At 44.5% G+C, this 17,529-nt stretch overlaps 1 protein-coding gene across 4 annotated transcripts in view; it reads right to left on the bottom strand.

Moving 5' to 3' along the window:
* The window catches only part of ULK4 (unc-51 like kinase 4), a 468,513-nt gene that overhangs the window by 288,220 nt on the left and 162,764 nt on the right, over window positions 1-17,529 (bottom strand). For all 4 annotated transcript variants that reach the window (XM_059728765.1, XM_019483511.2, XM_019483510.2 and 1 more), the window contains exons 23-25: window positions 8,207-8,340; window positions 2,179-2,300; window positions 1,850-1,906 (exon numbers count right to left, since the gene is read on the bottom strand). In XM_059728765.1, the coding sequence (XP_059584748.1) occupies window positions 1,850-1,906; window positions 2,179-2,300; window positions 8,207-8,340 (313 nt within the window). The remainder of the gene's footprint in view (window positions 1-1,849; window positions 1,907-2,178; window positions 2,301-8,206; window positions 8,341-17,529) is intronic.

Here is a 17,529-nt window from a genome sequence, read left to right as displayed (position 1 = left end):
ATTCATCAGCTAATATCAAGACTAGTTTAAGAAGGCATTTTATAAAGAACTCTTTCATAAATCACTATTTAAGCAGTCTTTAGAGCAGGCACAAGGATGACCACCAAAGAGCTCTTACATTATTTCAGCCTGGGCAAAAAACTGGATAAAATATTTCATTCTTTTTCCTCTTCTTTGAGGATATGGTTGCAAAACCAGGGGAGTTGGAGGTGCTCAGCTACTTGCAGGTCCGTGTCTACTTTATTTATGGCATTTGAAATTACATGAAACCTAGCAGTGTCCCTAGGAATCCCGAAGTTCTGGGTTTGATTTAGTTTTTCAAGAACTTGGCTCTAGCTATCCTTAGATTCATTTTAAAACCTTACATATAAATAATTTGCTTAACTATTTGGGATGCGAAACAATTATTTTCAATTTGGATCACACATTTTTAAGTGAGATCTAAAAACCTTTCACATCTAGTTTGCTATTTCTAATTTAGCCCAGGTAATGACTATAAATTATTACTACCTGTCAGCAATTTCACAGTCTAAGTAAAATGGCTTATTTTGGAAGGAGGTGGTTGAAAATCACACCTACACATTTGTTAGCTGTTTTAGGAAAGCCAAAGGAATTTGAAGGTGAACAACTTTCATCTTTCCAGTAGACTTGACAGAGCAGCAAGAAGCAGCTTGCACTCCAGCTGCCAGGGTTATACCATGTACAGTTGATAACAGAGGACTTCAATCTCCAAAGAGATCAATCACGAGAGTTTAATAAACACTACATTTATTTAGAGAAGATTAAATAAGAAAGAAATGCCTTGCAGTTCAACTTTTAAAATGTATATTTTTTCTTTATTCTAAGGATCCTCATTCTAAAATATAGTCTTTGTGGGCATTATTCAGTCACAGATAGGTACAGCTAAATCAAAATCAATTAAACTCTTCTCAGAATCAAAATCCTAAGCAGCAAGGAAAAGTGAAACTGTCTTCAATGAAGAGCTTCTGCACTGTATTGTGTGGATAAATTGCTAATCACTCTTTATATACATATGAACTTGACAATATTTTACTTCACCATGAGAATAAACTTCTAGAATATATTTTTTTTCATTTGACAATAGCAATCACTCTCAGTCTAAAATCTAACAGTACAATATAGAAGTACTACTTCATTTTAACTACAGTGCTCTATAGCATATTTGAAATCCCAGTTCAGTTTTTATTGTTAATATCAAAGCTAGACTGCAGATGCTGAATGTGACAAATGTCTTAGCTATCTAGTTTATACTGCTTGGCATTTCACCAACTAAATATAGTGTAAATGTACTGGCAAGGAGAAAAAGATAACATAATTAATGCAGGTCAAATTCTTAAACTAAGGAAGAATGGCTCTCACTAAACATAAGTGTGAACTGAGCATTATAGTTTATCTTTCATTCCTACTCATAATTTCACCATTAAATTACAGAAAGTAAAATCATGTGTAGTTTAGATTTAAGTTATTCTACTATCAAATAAAATGCTCAGGAAATTCTGCATTTATCAGAAAATATACATAACTTCTGGATTCATTTTTTCCAGTATTTGAATGTCTTATGAAATTTGATCCTAAGAGACATGAAAAATATTCAGTAGAAAAGCCACTTTATGTGTTTTTGCCTTTTTAGCAAATGTATTATGGAAAGAAAATATGAGATAGTAGTAGAACATGTAATAAAATCAAAGGCAAAAAGGCACATCCAAAATAAAATAAAACCTCCCTTTCACTTTAACAGTGAGGTATATGTTTTATAAGACTAATCCCCATGATTTCTCTGTGTGCACTTTCCTAATAGAAAGTTAATATAATGAAACTCTTTACTTACAAGCAAACTCCCATAGTTGAAAAGAAACTCTTCTGTTATAACTTGGGGACGGAAAACCTATTTGAACAGAGTTTGGCAAAAAGTTAAACAATCCAAAAAATATTAAACATCCTACATTTTACAAGGGATCTAAAAAATAAGCAGAATATTTATTTTTTTTAATTAATAAAATTGTCATATCACTACAAGCACCAGGCTTAGTGTTTATTCTGCTATACAGCCATATCTTAACTTCAAATAAAGCAGTTAAAAAGGCAGTCAGTGCAAACTGCATTTCAGAAGCTCATACGAGTGTAATGTCCTTTGTATAAATTTGAAAAAATAATTACCTGGGATGTTACAAGATGGAGGACAACAGGCATCATGGGAAGACACACCTTGAGCTGTTTGGCCTGAATTGTTGATGGATGTTTACGTCCAGATACATTAGCTAAGGCACTGACAATGTCTCCTGCAACAAAAGTATTGAAGTGTATCTTAAATGCAATATATTTTCCCAAACTTCACTAGTTTACTAAACAAAGGTTTTATTATTCAGAAATATTTTTCTTGTGGTTTCAGTTGCAATATGTAGAAGGATTTTGAGGATTTTCCTTAACTGAAACTCATACTGATTTTTTTTTCCTTCTTTGAACTTCTAGAGGACTTGAGCCTGCCAAGTTCTCAGCAGTCTGCTCCCAATCCTTCAGAACACACAAGTATGTGCTTACCTTTGGGCATGTATACAGTTCTACCATTTTTTACAAGAGTAAAGATTAGTCTCTTATGCTTACCAGTAACTTGCACTAAACTGTGAGGATATGGAAGGGAAGAGATTCTGTTTTTCTCTAGGAGGTAACTCTTAAGAGTGTTAAAGAGCCTAACTCTTATCCTGGCTGAAAAAAAATTATCACTTACTGCCAGATACACTGTGCCCTAATTCCACGTTTTCCCCACTAATGTGACATATGATCATTTTCTTGACACTAAATAAGTGCCAAACTAGAATCTAAGGGCTGATTTCTCTTTTACTCCTATTTTTAAGTCGCTAGAAAGTCCATTGTGTACACATGCAATTGATGCATCTCAATTTTCTGTGCAAAAGATTCAGGTGCATTAAAATGAAGTCCCACACATATCTGAACGTACACCCATTGGAAGCAAATTTGCTCCCAGTGGGACCAGTTCAGTTCAGGGCTGCTCCTGCCCTGCTCTGCCCTCCTGCAGCAGCCAGAGGGAGTTCCAGGCTCTCCTGAGTGCCAGTCCCAAGCTGGCAGGGAGCATGAGGGCTGATGCCAATCTCCACGGGGAGGAGGGAGCTGTCCTAGCTGCCGGAGACTGACAGCTGGGACAGGTCTCCCAGCCACGTGGAGATCAAGACAGGTCCCGATCTCCACATAGCTGGGAGGCAGGTGCCCAGCAAAGAGGACAACTCTCCAAGCTACGTGGAGATCATAAAGTGTCCCAGTCTCCATGTGGCTGGGAGGCAGCATCCCACCAAGCCAGGACAATTCTCCCTGCCTCCTGTGGCTCTCTGCTGCCTAGGCTGACGTGTGCTTTGGTGCATTAGTTTAATGTGCTGAATTCTAGTATCTGTATCCACAGGTACTAGAAAACAGCGCATAAAACTAATCTACTGCACAGTAATTGCTGAGCATGTGTAGATGGTAACACTTTACTGCACATTAGTCTAATGCACAGCAAAGCATCTTTGTAGAGGCACCCACTGATTCCAAGCAGAACTATATTTACAAAAATCTGCAGTAGCGCAGTAGATGAATCATGTCATGGGCAAACACATCATTTTTCGAGGCAAAAAATTTGTAATTCTGTAATTATGTTGATAAATTCTGAAGTCTACAATCTCTTAGAAGCTATTATTTCTTCTCCACAAGAAACATTTGCAAACCATCTCTCTGACCCCTTCTGAGCATCCCAAACTCAGACATATCAGAATGAACCACACAGAAGCTTATGCAGTCCAAACCTAATTGAGTGATCAAAACTCTCAGTAGCTTTGTTAGCAGCTTTTCATGAAACATTAGAAAAGAGCCTTCAATGACTTATCTTTGAATGAACAACATTTTTGATAACTGTCTCACAAATACTTTCCCCAAACTTAAATCAAATATTGTGCAAGATGCTGTGTTCAATTTCATATACTATACATCGGGGTGGGCAGAATACATCCAGCCTGCCAGGCAATTTAATCCAGCCTGAGGGTGCCCACCAACTAATTGTACTGTGCCTAGCCCACACTTGTCACTCCCACCCTCATGGGTGGAAGGGCCAGGCCCTTCTGGATGGGGCTGCTGCTGTCACTGCTGCAGCTGCTGGGGGATCAGCTCCAACAAATGGATGAATGTAAAAGAACTGTATTCTGACTGATCCTGTTCTATATTAACTGTTGTCTCAAGCAAACATGACTCCATCATATCTTCATCTGAAGTAGAAGAAAGAGGCCAGAGAAAGTCTTTGTATATATGCAAAGAAAGAAAAGCAACTACCAAAGCAATGAAAATATCCATTGCAAGGGCCGTATTCCATCTCTGAATGTTCACAGGATCATAGGAAAGTACGACTGGAAAGGATCTCGTGAAGTCATACAGTCTAGAATGTGCACTTCTTTTCCCCAAGAACACCTGTACTGAAGATTATTTACAGCACATTATATGTGCATTAAACAATTAAAGGACACATTCCGCCACACTTATTTAATGTTTCATACACTTTAAGGCTAGATGGGACCATACAATCTTCATAATCAGATCTTCTGTATAAAACAGGCCATGGTATTAATTCATACTTAGCAGTAGCAGTGTTTTATCTGTTAAATATTCCAAGTGATTGCAATGTTCAACAAATGGAAAGACAGAAGAACTAGGTACCAAATGAAAAGGACAAATATGTTTATGGATTTGACTGTCATGGATAGTTAACTGTCCAAAAAGCTCATATTTTTTTCATTTATAGAAGATACAAGAAAAATTCTATTTTTTAAGAAACATACACTTTTCTTTTAAATAGTTAAATAGAATAATCTGCCCGAGCCCAACTTGCAGTGACTGAGAGATGGTGAATCACCCTCATTTGGTATTCTGGTTTTCTGTATGGTAAGATGCATACAGTGATCACCCTTGTTGCCAATTCTGCATCAGATGTATAGGTATGCTTACCTCAGTATTTCAGTATGCCTTGCACTTCTTATAGTTATTACAGAAGAGAACTTAAAATTCTATAATTACAGAAGTTAGGTTATTTAGTTAAGCTATTTGGCAAGTTTTGAAGACAGACTGCTCTATTACAGATTTAACTGAACTTTTTAGTGTGAGAGAGAGAAACTGATTTCTTTTTTTAAATATAATTTGGTTTACAGCAACATCTGCTGGAACAGAAGGGGATTAGAAGAGAGTTTAAATATATGCTTGTAAAAAAACCAACCAAACATTAATTTGTTAATCAATAATTACATTGCTTTTAACTAGTTCCATTTTGTAAGGTATCTAAGTTTGGACACCTTTTTCACATGAGGCAATAGCATTCACCCTTCGACCAGGACATGTTTCTTCATTGATCCCAAACAAACAGAGAGAAAATGCTTTATGATAGAAATGGACAGCTTAAAAAATAATCAAAACAGACAACGAAAAAAATTAAATGGAAATGTCTGCAATTGGCTTTACTTTAGATACAGTAATTGTCCAAGCCATCCCATTAAAACTATACAATAGTAAAATCAGAAAATTGTGTGCAAAAACTGCAATGCAATATTCTGGGTAAATGGTAACAATATGTTTTACCTCCCAAATGAGATGAGGACCACACAATGTGAGGTACTACATGTACATATGGTAAACCAGTTCATGCCTCAATCGTTTTATAGACTGTGGATGCAATCCTGGAATTGACCCTGAATGGGCATCTGATATATTAAGTTACGTAAAGAGAAAAAAAAAGCATTTGGTGTGAGGAAAACACAAACATCACATGGTCTTTGTAAATAAACTTTAAGAGAATAAAGTGACTTCTTGACCTAGCATCTTTGCAAGCACTGCCCATTCTTTCTCATTCCTGTAACAATAATTAACACCAGGGCCATCCCTGCTGGAGCGGGGGGGGAGGGGGGAGGGCGCGTGGAACTGGGGCAACTGCCCTGGGCCCCATGCTTTGGGGGGCCCCTCAGAGCCAGGTGGAGAGGCCACAGCTGCAAGTTAGGCCACTTGCCCACCCGGCAGGTTGGATGGCTTTTTGCCTGTTCTGCCTGGAAGTTCCGGCCACCACACATCCCGCCACATCTAGTGTGCCAGGGCTTTCACTCCCTGGCATACGTGTGCAGGGTGGGCAGGCTGCTTTGCCCTGGGCCCTGCACCCTGCTGGGATCATTTCTGATTAACACACAGCAAGAAATAAATCTACTGTCATCTTGGATCCAAAAACCATTACACAGAGTCTTACTCTTCTCTCCTGCCTGAAGGTTGCAAGGGTCTCTATCGTTGGCCCCTTCTCTCCTATACCTTTGCACCCATATCTCTGGGGGTGGAAGTAGACAGACATCCCCTTTGCACTACCATAACGTATTTTATGGTAGTACAAAGGCCAAGCAAACAGACACCCATACCCCTGTCAAGCCACAAATGCCCAAAATTTGTGGCCACAACATAGGTCGTATCAATTTGTGCTGCTTTAATCTGTTGCTTTAATCTGTTAGGTTTATGGTGCGAGTGTGCAGTCAGCCCAGAGTTGCACACATTCCACAGCCACTGCAAGCAGGCAGTCTTGAGGCTTCAGGGGTCCAATCTGGTAAGCCTTGTTAATTCCTATTCCCAGTGTATGAAGGATCAGGGCCTTAAAGCCTTGGGAATGCCTGCCTGGCTTCCCCCTTTTGGGACTACCTGTCGACACTCCAGTGTAGTCCCAGGGTTGTGGCCAATCAGCTGATTGGTGGCCCAACCCTGGCACCACATCAGAGTGTCCAACTCGTTCCAATGCAGTCTCGGGGGGGGGGGGGGGGGGAGGAGGAGCTGGGATTTCCCTGCTTATAGAGACATATCAGAGAGATTCCTGAGGTATGTCCAGGAATGTGTTGCCCACTGTCCTGCAAGATCATTGGGAAAACAAGAGGTGACGTGTTTCACCAAATGAAGCAGATCAGCTGTACTAGGTTAATCCTGACACAGCTGATTTGCTTAATTTGGCAATACCTATTTCTAGCCTGGGACATCCTGTCTGCTAAGACAGTTTTAACTGCCACCTTTGTGTTGACAACTCACAGATCAATCTCTCTGCTCTCAGAGTATTCAAACCCACATCTCATCTTTCCTGAAGCCTTTTTCTTGCACTTGAATTTATGTTCCGCCTGTAACTCCCCAAACTTTGACCTCCTCTGCCCAATCCACTATAGACTGATTCTATCCCAGACCCTTTTCACCAAACTGGGGTCCTTGTCCTGGTTCCATTATCTTGCCTACCCAGTCCAAATTTCTAGGCTCAGTTTCCCCAACCAGCCATTTTGAAAATCTTTCCCTCACAGTTTGCTATCCAAATCCCAGTCTTCTCATCCTCCTTACTTCTAGGCTCAGTTTTCATACACAGCTGGCCCTTCTACTCTTCCCCTTCCCCAAGCCATCTACTAACTTCTATTCCTAGGTCACCCATCCCGTTCCTTGGTGATTTCATTTCACCCACAAACACCTCCACAGATCCTTGTCCCTCTCTTATCCATCCACTTCCTTCTCCACCCCCACTGTTTCTTCTAACTTATTGAACCTGGCAGTCCCATTTTCCTTGTCAGTGTCTGCTACAACCAAATGATTGCCAGTTATTCCTGCTTCCTTCCCTAGGTTCCTCTCCATCTATAATCTGTGTCATCAGTTTCCAATCCCCCTTTTCACTCATTTCCCTCTCCTAACTCCAGCTTTTGATATATAAATCTTAAACAAAACAAAGCATTCTCTCAATATTCAAATGCAAAGTATCATCATACAACCAATGGTTTATCTGCACCATTTCCATATGGTGTCCTAACTTCATACCTATAAGCACACTCAAGACCAAGAGCCTAAGAGGGACCATAGGAGCCTGGGTCCAGGTCCACTATAATGTGACTACATTGCCATATTTCTAGGACTTTTAGCACACCCAGAGCAAGACTGAGTGGGCAAGCAAAATGTGCTTTCCAGCAGTGCTTCCAGCCTTAGCTCTAAGCTAAGCCCTGAGAAACTCTGTGAAGCTAACATCATAAACAGTAAATGATAGGAAAATAGCATCTTTCCACCTTCATATTTGTTCTTTAAAAAGACATTTAAATGTTCCACAAGGGCGTAAAGAAAAAAGTAAGATTAAAAAAAAATCTGTTTATAGTTAGCCAGTTCAAATTACCTAGAATTCCTGGCAGCTCCTGTACAATGTGATAGATGAGAAGATCCAGGCATTTTGACAGGTATTCATTGCCGCTTTGCTGCTCTTTTCCTGGTGTGGCCTTTCTGCTGTCTCTTTCAATGTACATCACCAGTCTATATATAAGCAAGTACAAAAGATTACCTTTCATGACAAAAAACTGATTCTGTATCTCAAAAATACTACCAAGGCAAACATTTCAGTTTGCACAGTTACAGGCACAATGACACTTAGGTATTGTTTCTGCACCTTGTTGAAAATATTAGATGCTGCCTTCCAAACAAACACAATTAAAAATACTCAAAAAACAGTGAGCTAAACTTAGCTCTATGGTAGTTCACCCTATTAGTATAAATGGAGATACAATGTATACATGACAAGTGATTTGTCCCTTACAAGTAGATTAGGGAGATACTCATTTTAAAATAATTTATTTTAGATTACAATAACATTCCGAAAAAACCCCAAACCCCTCCTGCCTACGGTAGCAAGTTTCCAAATTTATGAGCGTAACATTAGGGCCCCAAATCTATTTTTAACTTCATCAGAAATTACCTGATTGTCCAGAAGAGCCACAAATCCCAAAGAAATCAATGACTATTTTCTCAAAAATCACACACCCTGAAATAAGATGTACACCTTGTTTTGGGGAAATCTGAATAAAGAAAAAAAGATTTTTGAGAGGCATGGCTCTGTCCTGAACACAGAGGCAGAGTACATGCTGCAGCATCAGTATTGACCCTTTCATTGCCACTGCTGAATTAGAAGCAAATTTTGGTCAAAAGCTAAAAGCTGCTACCAATTTGGCAGTGGCTGTAAAAGGATTAACACTATAGGTCCGACCCTGCATGATGAATTCCACCCTCCCTCTCCAGGGCTGGCACTGAGGCAAGGTTTAGTCTTGTGCAAATAAGAGACTAGAGTCGCAGGGGTTCTCAACCTTTTTAAACAAGTGTACCCCTTCAGTCTCAAAGTTTCAGCTTCAGGCAGGAGCAGGGGCTGGGGTGAGTGGGGCCCCCCGGGCCTCTGCTTGTCCCACCACCTGGCCTAGCCAGGGCCCCACTCACCCCAGCCCTTGCTCTTGGCCCACTCCCTCCCTCACTGCAGGGCCTCGAACTGCCCCCCACCACAGTGGTGAGGGAGGGAATAGGACTGAGGATCAAGCCTCCCATAGAGCAGGAGGGAACGGGGCAGGGGTGAATCATTCATCCCTACCCCTGCCCCACTCCCTCCTGCAATGTGGAGATTATCCCATGAACTGGCCCAGCCAGGGCTCAATTCACAGTGAATGAGGCCCCGGCTGGGCCAGGTCGTGGGACAATCAGAGCCCAGCTGCTCATCCAGGGACACAGCACAGAGGAGCCAAAGCAGGGGGGGCAAGTACCACCCCCCCCAGGTTCCCCCATGATGCACGCAGCAGCAGGAGCTGCCCACCCATGCCCCTGGATAAGCCAGCAGGCTCCAATTATCCCACAACCTGGCCCAGCCAGGGCCTCATTCACTGTGAATGGGGCCCTGGTTGGGCCGAGTCATGGGACAATCCCCACAGTGCAGAAGGGTGTGGGACAGGGGCAGGGGTGAATGATTTGCCCCTGCTCCATTCCCTCCTGCACTGTGGGGGGCTCGATTTCCACCCCCCCAAGCCCAGTCACAAGCGCAGGCTGAGCAGCTGTGGCACTGGGAGGGGGCTATGGGAGGGGTTGCAGCCACCCCAAAATTCAGTGTAGCTCTCCATAACTGCCTCCCAGTGCAGCCCGGCCCAACACCCCTGCTGGGAACAGCCCAGTGCTGCCCTGGCCCCAGCCCACAGCAGCCCACAGCCCACCTTGCCTTGTGTGCTGATCCAGGGGCACATGCCCCCCATGCCCTCCCAGGGGTATGCATAGTGGCAGCGCTGCCGGGGGGGTGGGGAATGGGGTGGGGGCTCACATGTGGTGGCTGCTGGTGCTGACTTGCTTGGCCGCATGCTGTGCTGCTTTGCCATGGCCAGTTGTGGGTCTGCGGGCTGCTGACTGGCCTCACATCTGGCCAATTGCACGCCGCTGGGGGCAGGCACCACCCCCCCACCATTCAGACCCTACCACTCTGCTGTGGGGGTAGTGGCTAATCTGGAGAGTGAGCTGGGGTGAGGGGTGGAGAGATGCCGCAGCATGCTGCATGGGGCCTGCGGTGCTTGGCATGTCCTTCCCCTGGGTAAGAGGTGAACGCACCAGGGAGATGCTGCTGCCACACCCCAGAGCACATTCCATCCCCGCCCACCCATGTGTACCCCCTACAACCTTTTTAAGTACCCCTGGGGGTGCACGTACTCCTGGTTGGCAACCCCTGGACTAGAGCCTTCATAATGTTAAGCAAATGTAGAGAAGCTTCTGCCTAAGAGAAATGGGACTTTGGGAAGAAAACTGGGAGAATGATCTGTCACTATTGTGCAACTCAAAACAAGAATTCTGGATAGGCCTTCAAGGTTTTGTCAGGATAAAATATGAAGTAAAGAGGATATGCCATGAAGACTTGGATCTTGCCTGCTCTCCTTGCTAAGGTAACTGCTACTAGGAATTTTTGTTAGTAGATGACAGATGGATCATTGATAGATGAATCAGGGTTCATATCGCCATAGGCTCAAACAGTGGCTCTATTTAGTATATAAGGATCAGATTTAGGTCCCACTGAGGAATCAAGACTCATACATATTGGCCTGACTCTGAGGAATACAAGTGTAATGGGGAACCAGGGGCTCCTGTTACTTTAGGTGAGAAGCAGCAGCAGGGGGATCCCCAGGTTGGGGAAGCACTGCCCATTATGGGCTGAACCCAGTGGAGGGAGGTGAAGCGCAACCCTGGCTGCGCCCAGCAACTTGCTGCCCAGTGGAGAGAGGCTGCACTCCACCTCCCTGCACCAGGTTCAGTGCCCAATGGCTTGCTGCCTGGTGGAAGGAGGCAGTGTACAGCCATGGCATTGTGCTCCACCTCCTTCCATTGGGCTCAGTGCCCAGCGGCTCCCAGCCCTGTGGAAATGAGCCTGCTGGGGGGAAGTGGAGCGTAGCACTGGGGCTGCGCTCCGCCTCCCTCCACCAGGCAGAGGAACAGGCAGCCAGGGGTTCATGGGTTTCGAGTGCCAATTCCAGGGCTAGTGGCCCAGCCACAGGTTGATAGGGCAGAGCCCTGCTTGAGCAGCAAGAGCCCTGCTATGGCAGCTAGAGTAGCAGCTATAAGCCATTCATTAGAATTAGACAGGAACAGCTGTGCCTGGGCTAGAGGGTCATCTGACCCAAGAGGGGCCATGGAGTTTAAAAGCCAGCATCTAGAGAAATGACAGAAGGAAGGCTGGTACTGTGCAATGAGGAAAACTTTCAGCAGGGAGAAGCAACCATGGCAGGCACTAAACGCCCAGGAAGCAGTGAAGTGAGACCCCTCCAGAAGGATTTCTAAGGAAAACTGCAGCTCTGAACTTCGGCAGCCTCAGATGGTACTAGGGTCCCCTGACCTACAGGGTGCGATTGTTCTGGAGAACTGGAAGGCTTCATACTACAAGCTTCTCATAGGCTCACACTTACCTGCAAGTGCTTAAAGGAGAGGGCTAACAGAGGAACATCCAACACTATGAACCTTCCTTCACGGTCTAAGAGGTCTCACAACCTGACAAATCAATACAATGGTCCTTATGGGGTTTATCCTGTACAGAGCATAGGGACCCAGAACTAAAAGGGGCCTCCTGGGCCATAAAGTGCCTCACATTCTGTGCTTACAGGAAAAATTCCTACTTGACCCCAAATTTGTCATTTGGTTTGATCCTGAGTGGAAAAGCAGGATCTTTCAGACTGGATTCTTTGGGTTTATCAAGCTAGCAGAGGCACCAGTGAACCTCAGTCAAAAATGACCTCAGCTGTGGCTAATGTCCCCTCAAAAACAAAAAAAATCTTCTTGGCCCCAACTGGAATTTCTTCCTGGCCCCAACTGATGACCAGCAAAATACAGAGTCATGGGATTACTAATCTTCCACATTACAGCTACCTTTATACCATAACCTAAAGACCAAAATTATGCATCCATGCCACACAGACTAAGCGGTCTTGTACCAGAATTTCCAATCTCATCATGATATCCCATCACAGGATACTTCAATCTACATTGGTTCTTTTCTCATAACTCACATATACAGATATCCCCTCCACTTAACTACTGTCATATTTGGATGTAATAATAAACTATGTTTATTTTTTTATTTATATATTTTATGTAGTGTGAGGTTTGATATAAATATACTGTTATAATTCTTTGCCCTGATTTACTCAAGAAATTGTCAGTTGGTGTATTTCCAGCTAGGTGATAAGAGCACTTCTCACTAGGCAATGGTTAACTGCATACAAAGGACACCCTATTTAGCATACCTAACACAGACAGAGGAAGAAAAATTCTGGGAATGTTTACATTAAACAGAATATATATCAAACAATGGCCTGGTGCATACCAAAGAATACAATTGGTGCAATTAACAGGTGGATGCCAGACTTTGAAAGAAAATCATCTACCAATATAAACATGTGCCCCAGGAATTGAAACAAGGAATGAAAGTTTAGATGGAGATGATGATCAGGGGATTTTAAAAAAACCTTTTGGGAGAGAAGAAGTTACCAGGTGTCCAGGGGAAAAGAGGAAACCAGCCAAGTAGGCAGAAGGGTCACCCAAGAAGCTAGCAAGACTGCTTGCTGCTGGAAACACAGGAAACACCTGGAAATATCTTCAGGTTAGTAGTTAGCAAGGAGATATTTTTATTTTTGTATGTCTGTCTAACCAAACCAAACAAATGTTTGATTTTTTTTGCCTTATCTAATAAACCTGTCTCAACTTATTACTTTACAGCTTTTCTGGTGTGCAAAGAGATTTTAGACCAGCTGGCAAGAAGAGGCATTTGGTTTTTCTGGGGGGGATGGATTCTCATCTGCAATCCCAGGGACTCCCTAAAAGTTCAAGGGGCCCCCTTCCACTCAGCTGTAAAGTTTGGTCAGAGTTCTGGTTAAACTCAGGTTTGCTAAGGGGAGCAAAGTCTCCCAGAAGCAAAAAGAAGTCAAAACCCTGAGGATCCATAGCAAGGCAGTGGGGAGAGACTCTGGAGCTCTGGGGTCACCCCAAGATGAGACTGATTTCATTGCATCATCCCTTCCACCAAACTTATTCAGATCAGGTTCCTTAAGCCCATCACTTTGCTTGGAAGACTGTTACAGAATCACAGAATCATAGAAAATTAGGGTTGGAAGGGACCTCAGGAGGTCATCTTGTCCAACCGCCTGCTCAAAGCAGGACCATCTGCAACTAAATCATCTCAACCAAAGCTTTGTCTAGCTGGGTCATGAAAACCTCCAAGGATGGAGCTTTCACCACCTCTCTGGGTAACCTGTTCCAGTGTTATATTACCCTCCTAGTGAGAAAATTCTTCCTAATATCTAACCTAAAGTTCCCTTGCTGCAATTTGAGACTGCTTCTTGTTCTCTCATCTGCCACCACTGTGAACAGTCTAACTCCATCCTCTTTTGACCCCACTTCAGGTAGCTGAAGGCTACTATGAAATCTCCCCTGTCTTCTCTTCTCCAGACTAAATAAGCCCAGCTCCCTCAGCATGTCCTCTTAAGTCATGTGCCCTAACTCCCTCACCATTTTTGTCGCCCTCCACTGGACTCTCCAATTTTTCCACATCCTTTCCGTAGTGGGGGGCCCAAAACTCAACATAATACCAGTATCCATAAGCCTCTTTTTAGATACTCAGATGTGGCCCCACCAGTGCTAAATGGAGGGGAATAATCACTTCCCTTGACCTCCTGGCAACACACCTACCAATGCAGCCCACTATGCCATTAGCCTTAGTGGCAACAAGGGCGCACTGCTGACTCATATTCAGCTTATTGTCCTCTGTAACCCCCAGGTCCTTTTCTGCAGAGCTGCTGTCCAGCCACTCAGCCCCCAGCCTGTAGTGGTACATGGGATTGTTCCACCCTAAGTGCAGGACTTTGCACTTGTCCTTGTTGAACTGCATGACATTTATTTTGGCCCAATCTTCCAATTGTCTAGGTCACTCTGAAACCTAGCTCTACCTTCAAGCATATCTACTACTCCCCATAGCTTACTTTCAGTTGCAAACTTGCTGAGGGTGCACTCCATGCCATCTTCCAGATCATTGATGAAGACATTGAACAAAACTGGCTCCAGGTCTAACTCCTGGCGTACTCCACTTGACACCGACTGCCAACTAGACATCGAACCATTGATTACTACTCTTGGAGCCCAATGCTCCAGCCAGTTTTCTATCCATCATAGAGTCCATTCATCCAGCCCATATTTCCTCCCTGGCAAACCTAGTTTAAAGTCCTCCTCACTAGGTTAGTGAGCCTATCTGTGAAGACACTCTTTCCTCTCTTTCTCAGGTTGATCCCATCTCTTCCCAGCAATCCTTCTTCTTAAAACAACATCCCATGGTTGGAGAAGCCCAAAGTGATGCTGGTGACACCACCTGTGCCATCCCTGGTCCTTTCCCTTGACCAGGAGGATCAACAAGAACACAACCTGAACCCCAGGCCCCCTCACCCTTGCACCCACAGCCCTGTAGTCACTTTTGCTATGCTCAGGGTCTCCCCTGGCAGTATCATAGATGCCCACATGGATGAGCAGCATGGGGTAGTAGTCAGAGTCTTGGTAGTCCTTCCATGACGTCTTGAATCCAGGCTCTGAGCAAGCAGCAGACTTTCTGAAACAACAGAAAGGTTGGCAGATGGCTCCTTTCGTTCCCCCCCAAGAAGGGAGTCTCCAACCACCACCACCCATAGCTTCTTCTTTGTGGCGGTTGTCTCGATCCTTCCCACATTGGTGAAGCCTGGCCTGTCTTCCTCCACCAATGGAACATGCTTCTTCCTCTCTGTTGCTAGGGCTGCATATCTGTCCTCCAGCCAAACCACTGACAAATTTCAACGTTCTGATAATTAGAAATCCTCTACTAATTTCCAGTCGAAGCTTATCCATAAGTAACTTGCAGCCACAAGTGTTCAAAACACAAGAACTTCCTGTATGGTATCTACAAAGATAGGATATGCTTTGCACCCTGGTAGGAAATAGGCCCTTGAATCTGGAGCAACATGATGGTGGGTGCTAACTGGTACAGTACTAGGGAAAAAGATGGTGTTCTCTTGGAAGGAGTGCTAGTGGATTTCCAGTGTCAGGCAAAAATCTTGGTGCCAGAATCTGAAGATATCTGAGTTTGATGGCAGAGACATCTCCGAGTGCCCTTATTGCCTCAGTAAGGGATTTGCAGTATGCAGAGTAAGACTGGGTGGGTGGAGATTATTTTTCATTTTTCTGTCTTGAAAGCAAGTCATAAGACCCGATGTATACTCCTGAGTAGTAGCACACTTTCCTTTTTCAAGTGGTTAAAAAAGAACATTTGCCAATATCCTGAGTGTTAGAATATAGTGAGGACTGTTCGTGTATTATTTAAATAGGCTGTTAAAATTTAACCACTTAGATGTGTTTGTTTTTTTTTTTTGTTTTTAGATAAATTCTGTCTGGTAAGCATCACATGTGAATATTTATTTACTCTAGGGAGGCAAAAGATAAAAATTCATAGAACTTGTAGTATGGTCGGTATTCTCTCATCCTGAATATGGCCTTTCTCATTTTCAAAACAGTGCAATTCTCTTCCACCTACAAACCAATATTGACACATCCTTCTTAAAAGGATCACCGGTATTTCTTTAAATTATTTGATTTCATAGAATCATAGTAAATTAGGGTTGGAAGGGACCTCAGGAGGTCATCAAGTCCAACCCCTTACTCTAGATCATCCCAGCCATGGCTCTGTCTAGCTGGCAGGGCTCTGCAAAACAGCACCATTTTGCTTCAACTTCTGTTTCAATGTTTTGACAGAACGGTGTTTCATTTCATGTTTAGTTTTGTTTCGAAAGCACTGTTCCAATTCGTTTCATCAAAACAATTTCGCTGTTTCGATACTGTTTTGAGTTTTGTCCATAGGCTATAATGGGAAAGCACAAAACTGGAGGAGGAGCAGCCTCCTGTGATCATGGGCAGATCAGGGACCCACACCCCCAGAGGAGTCCAGCAGAGCCCTCCTGGGGGTGTGGGCGGGAGGCTGCCGCTGCCACCTGGGACCAGCACTGGCAGCTGAGCCTGGTGGAGGGAGGCGGAGCGCCGCCCCAGTGCTACGCTCCACTTCCCCCCAGCAGGCTCAGTTCCACAGGGCTGGGAGCCGCTGGGCACTGAGCCCAGTGGAAGGAGGTGGAGCACAATGCCATGGCTGTGCACTGCCTCCTTCCACCAGGCAGCAAGCCATTGGGCACTGAACCTGGTGCAGGGAGGTGGAGTGCAGCCTCTCTCCACTGGGCAGCAAGTTGCTGGGCGCAGCCAGGGTTGCGCTTCACCTCCCTCCACCGGGTTCAGCACCCAGCAGTTTGCTACCCAGTAGAGGGAGGTGGCACACAGCACCAGGACTGCTCTCCACCTCCCTCCATTAGGCTCAGCACCAAGCGGCTTGCTGCCCCGTAGAGGGAGGCGGCGTGCAGCGCTGGGGCTGTGCTCTAACTCCCTCCACTGGGCTCAGCGCCCAGTGGCTTGTAGCTCCGTGGAACCCCAGCCCAGTGGTGCAGCGCTGGCTCTGCCCGCATCCTGCCACAGGTCTGGACTCCACAGGGCTGGTGGAGCCGATGGGAGCACAGCCTGGTCTCGGGAGGTGGGCAGAGCGTTCCCATTGGCTCCATCAGCCTCACAGCACAGCCCAGCGGCGGGAGGCGGGGAGAGCCAGGGCTGCACTCCTGCAGGGCTGAGCCACATGGGGCTAAAAAGCCGCTCTGAGTATAGCCCTGGATCTCCCCTGCCTCCCACCACCTGGCTGCTGCTTCAAAACTCAAAACATTTCGAAACTTTCAAAACATTTCAACTGGCCTCATTTTGTTTCAAGGCTGTTTTGAAGCCCTTCATTTCATTTTGATTTCGCTGTTTTGAGCTCGAGTCGAAACAGTGTTGAAATGAAACAGCTGGCGAAATTTTGCACAACCCTACTAGCTGGGTCTTAAAAACATCCAAGTATAGAGAGTCCACAACCTCTCTGGGTAACCTGTTCCAGTGTTTTACTACCCTCCTAGTGAGTGAGTTTTTCCTAATATCTAACTTAAACTTCCTTTGCTGCAACTTGAGACCATTGCTCCTTGTTCTGTTATCTGCCACCACTGAGAATAATCTAGCTCCATCCTCTTTGGAACCATCCTTCAGGTAGGTGAAGACTGATATTAAATCCCCTCCTCCCTTCCC

The sequence above is a fragment of the Alligator mississippiensis genome, chromosome 5 (genome assembly GCF_030867095.1).
Source record: "Alligator mississippiensis isolate rAllMis1 chromosome 5, rAllMis1, whole genome shotgun sequence".
Taxonomy (NCBI): Eukaryota; Metazoa; Chordata; order Crocodylia; family Alligatoridae; genus Alligator; species Alligator mississippiensis.
The sequence above is the reverse complement of the archived record's forward strand: the minus strand, read 5'-3'. Positions and strand labels throughout refer to the sequence as shown.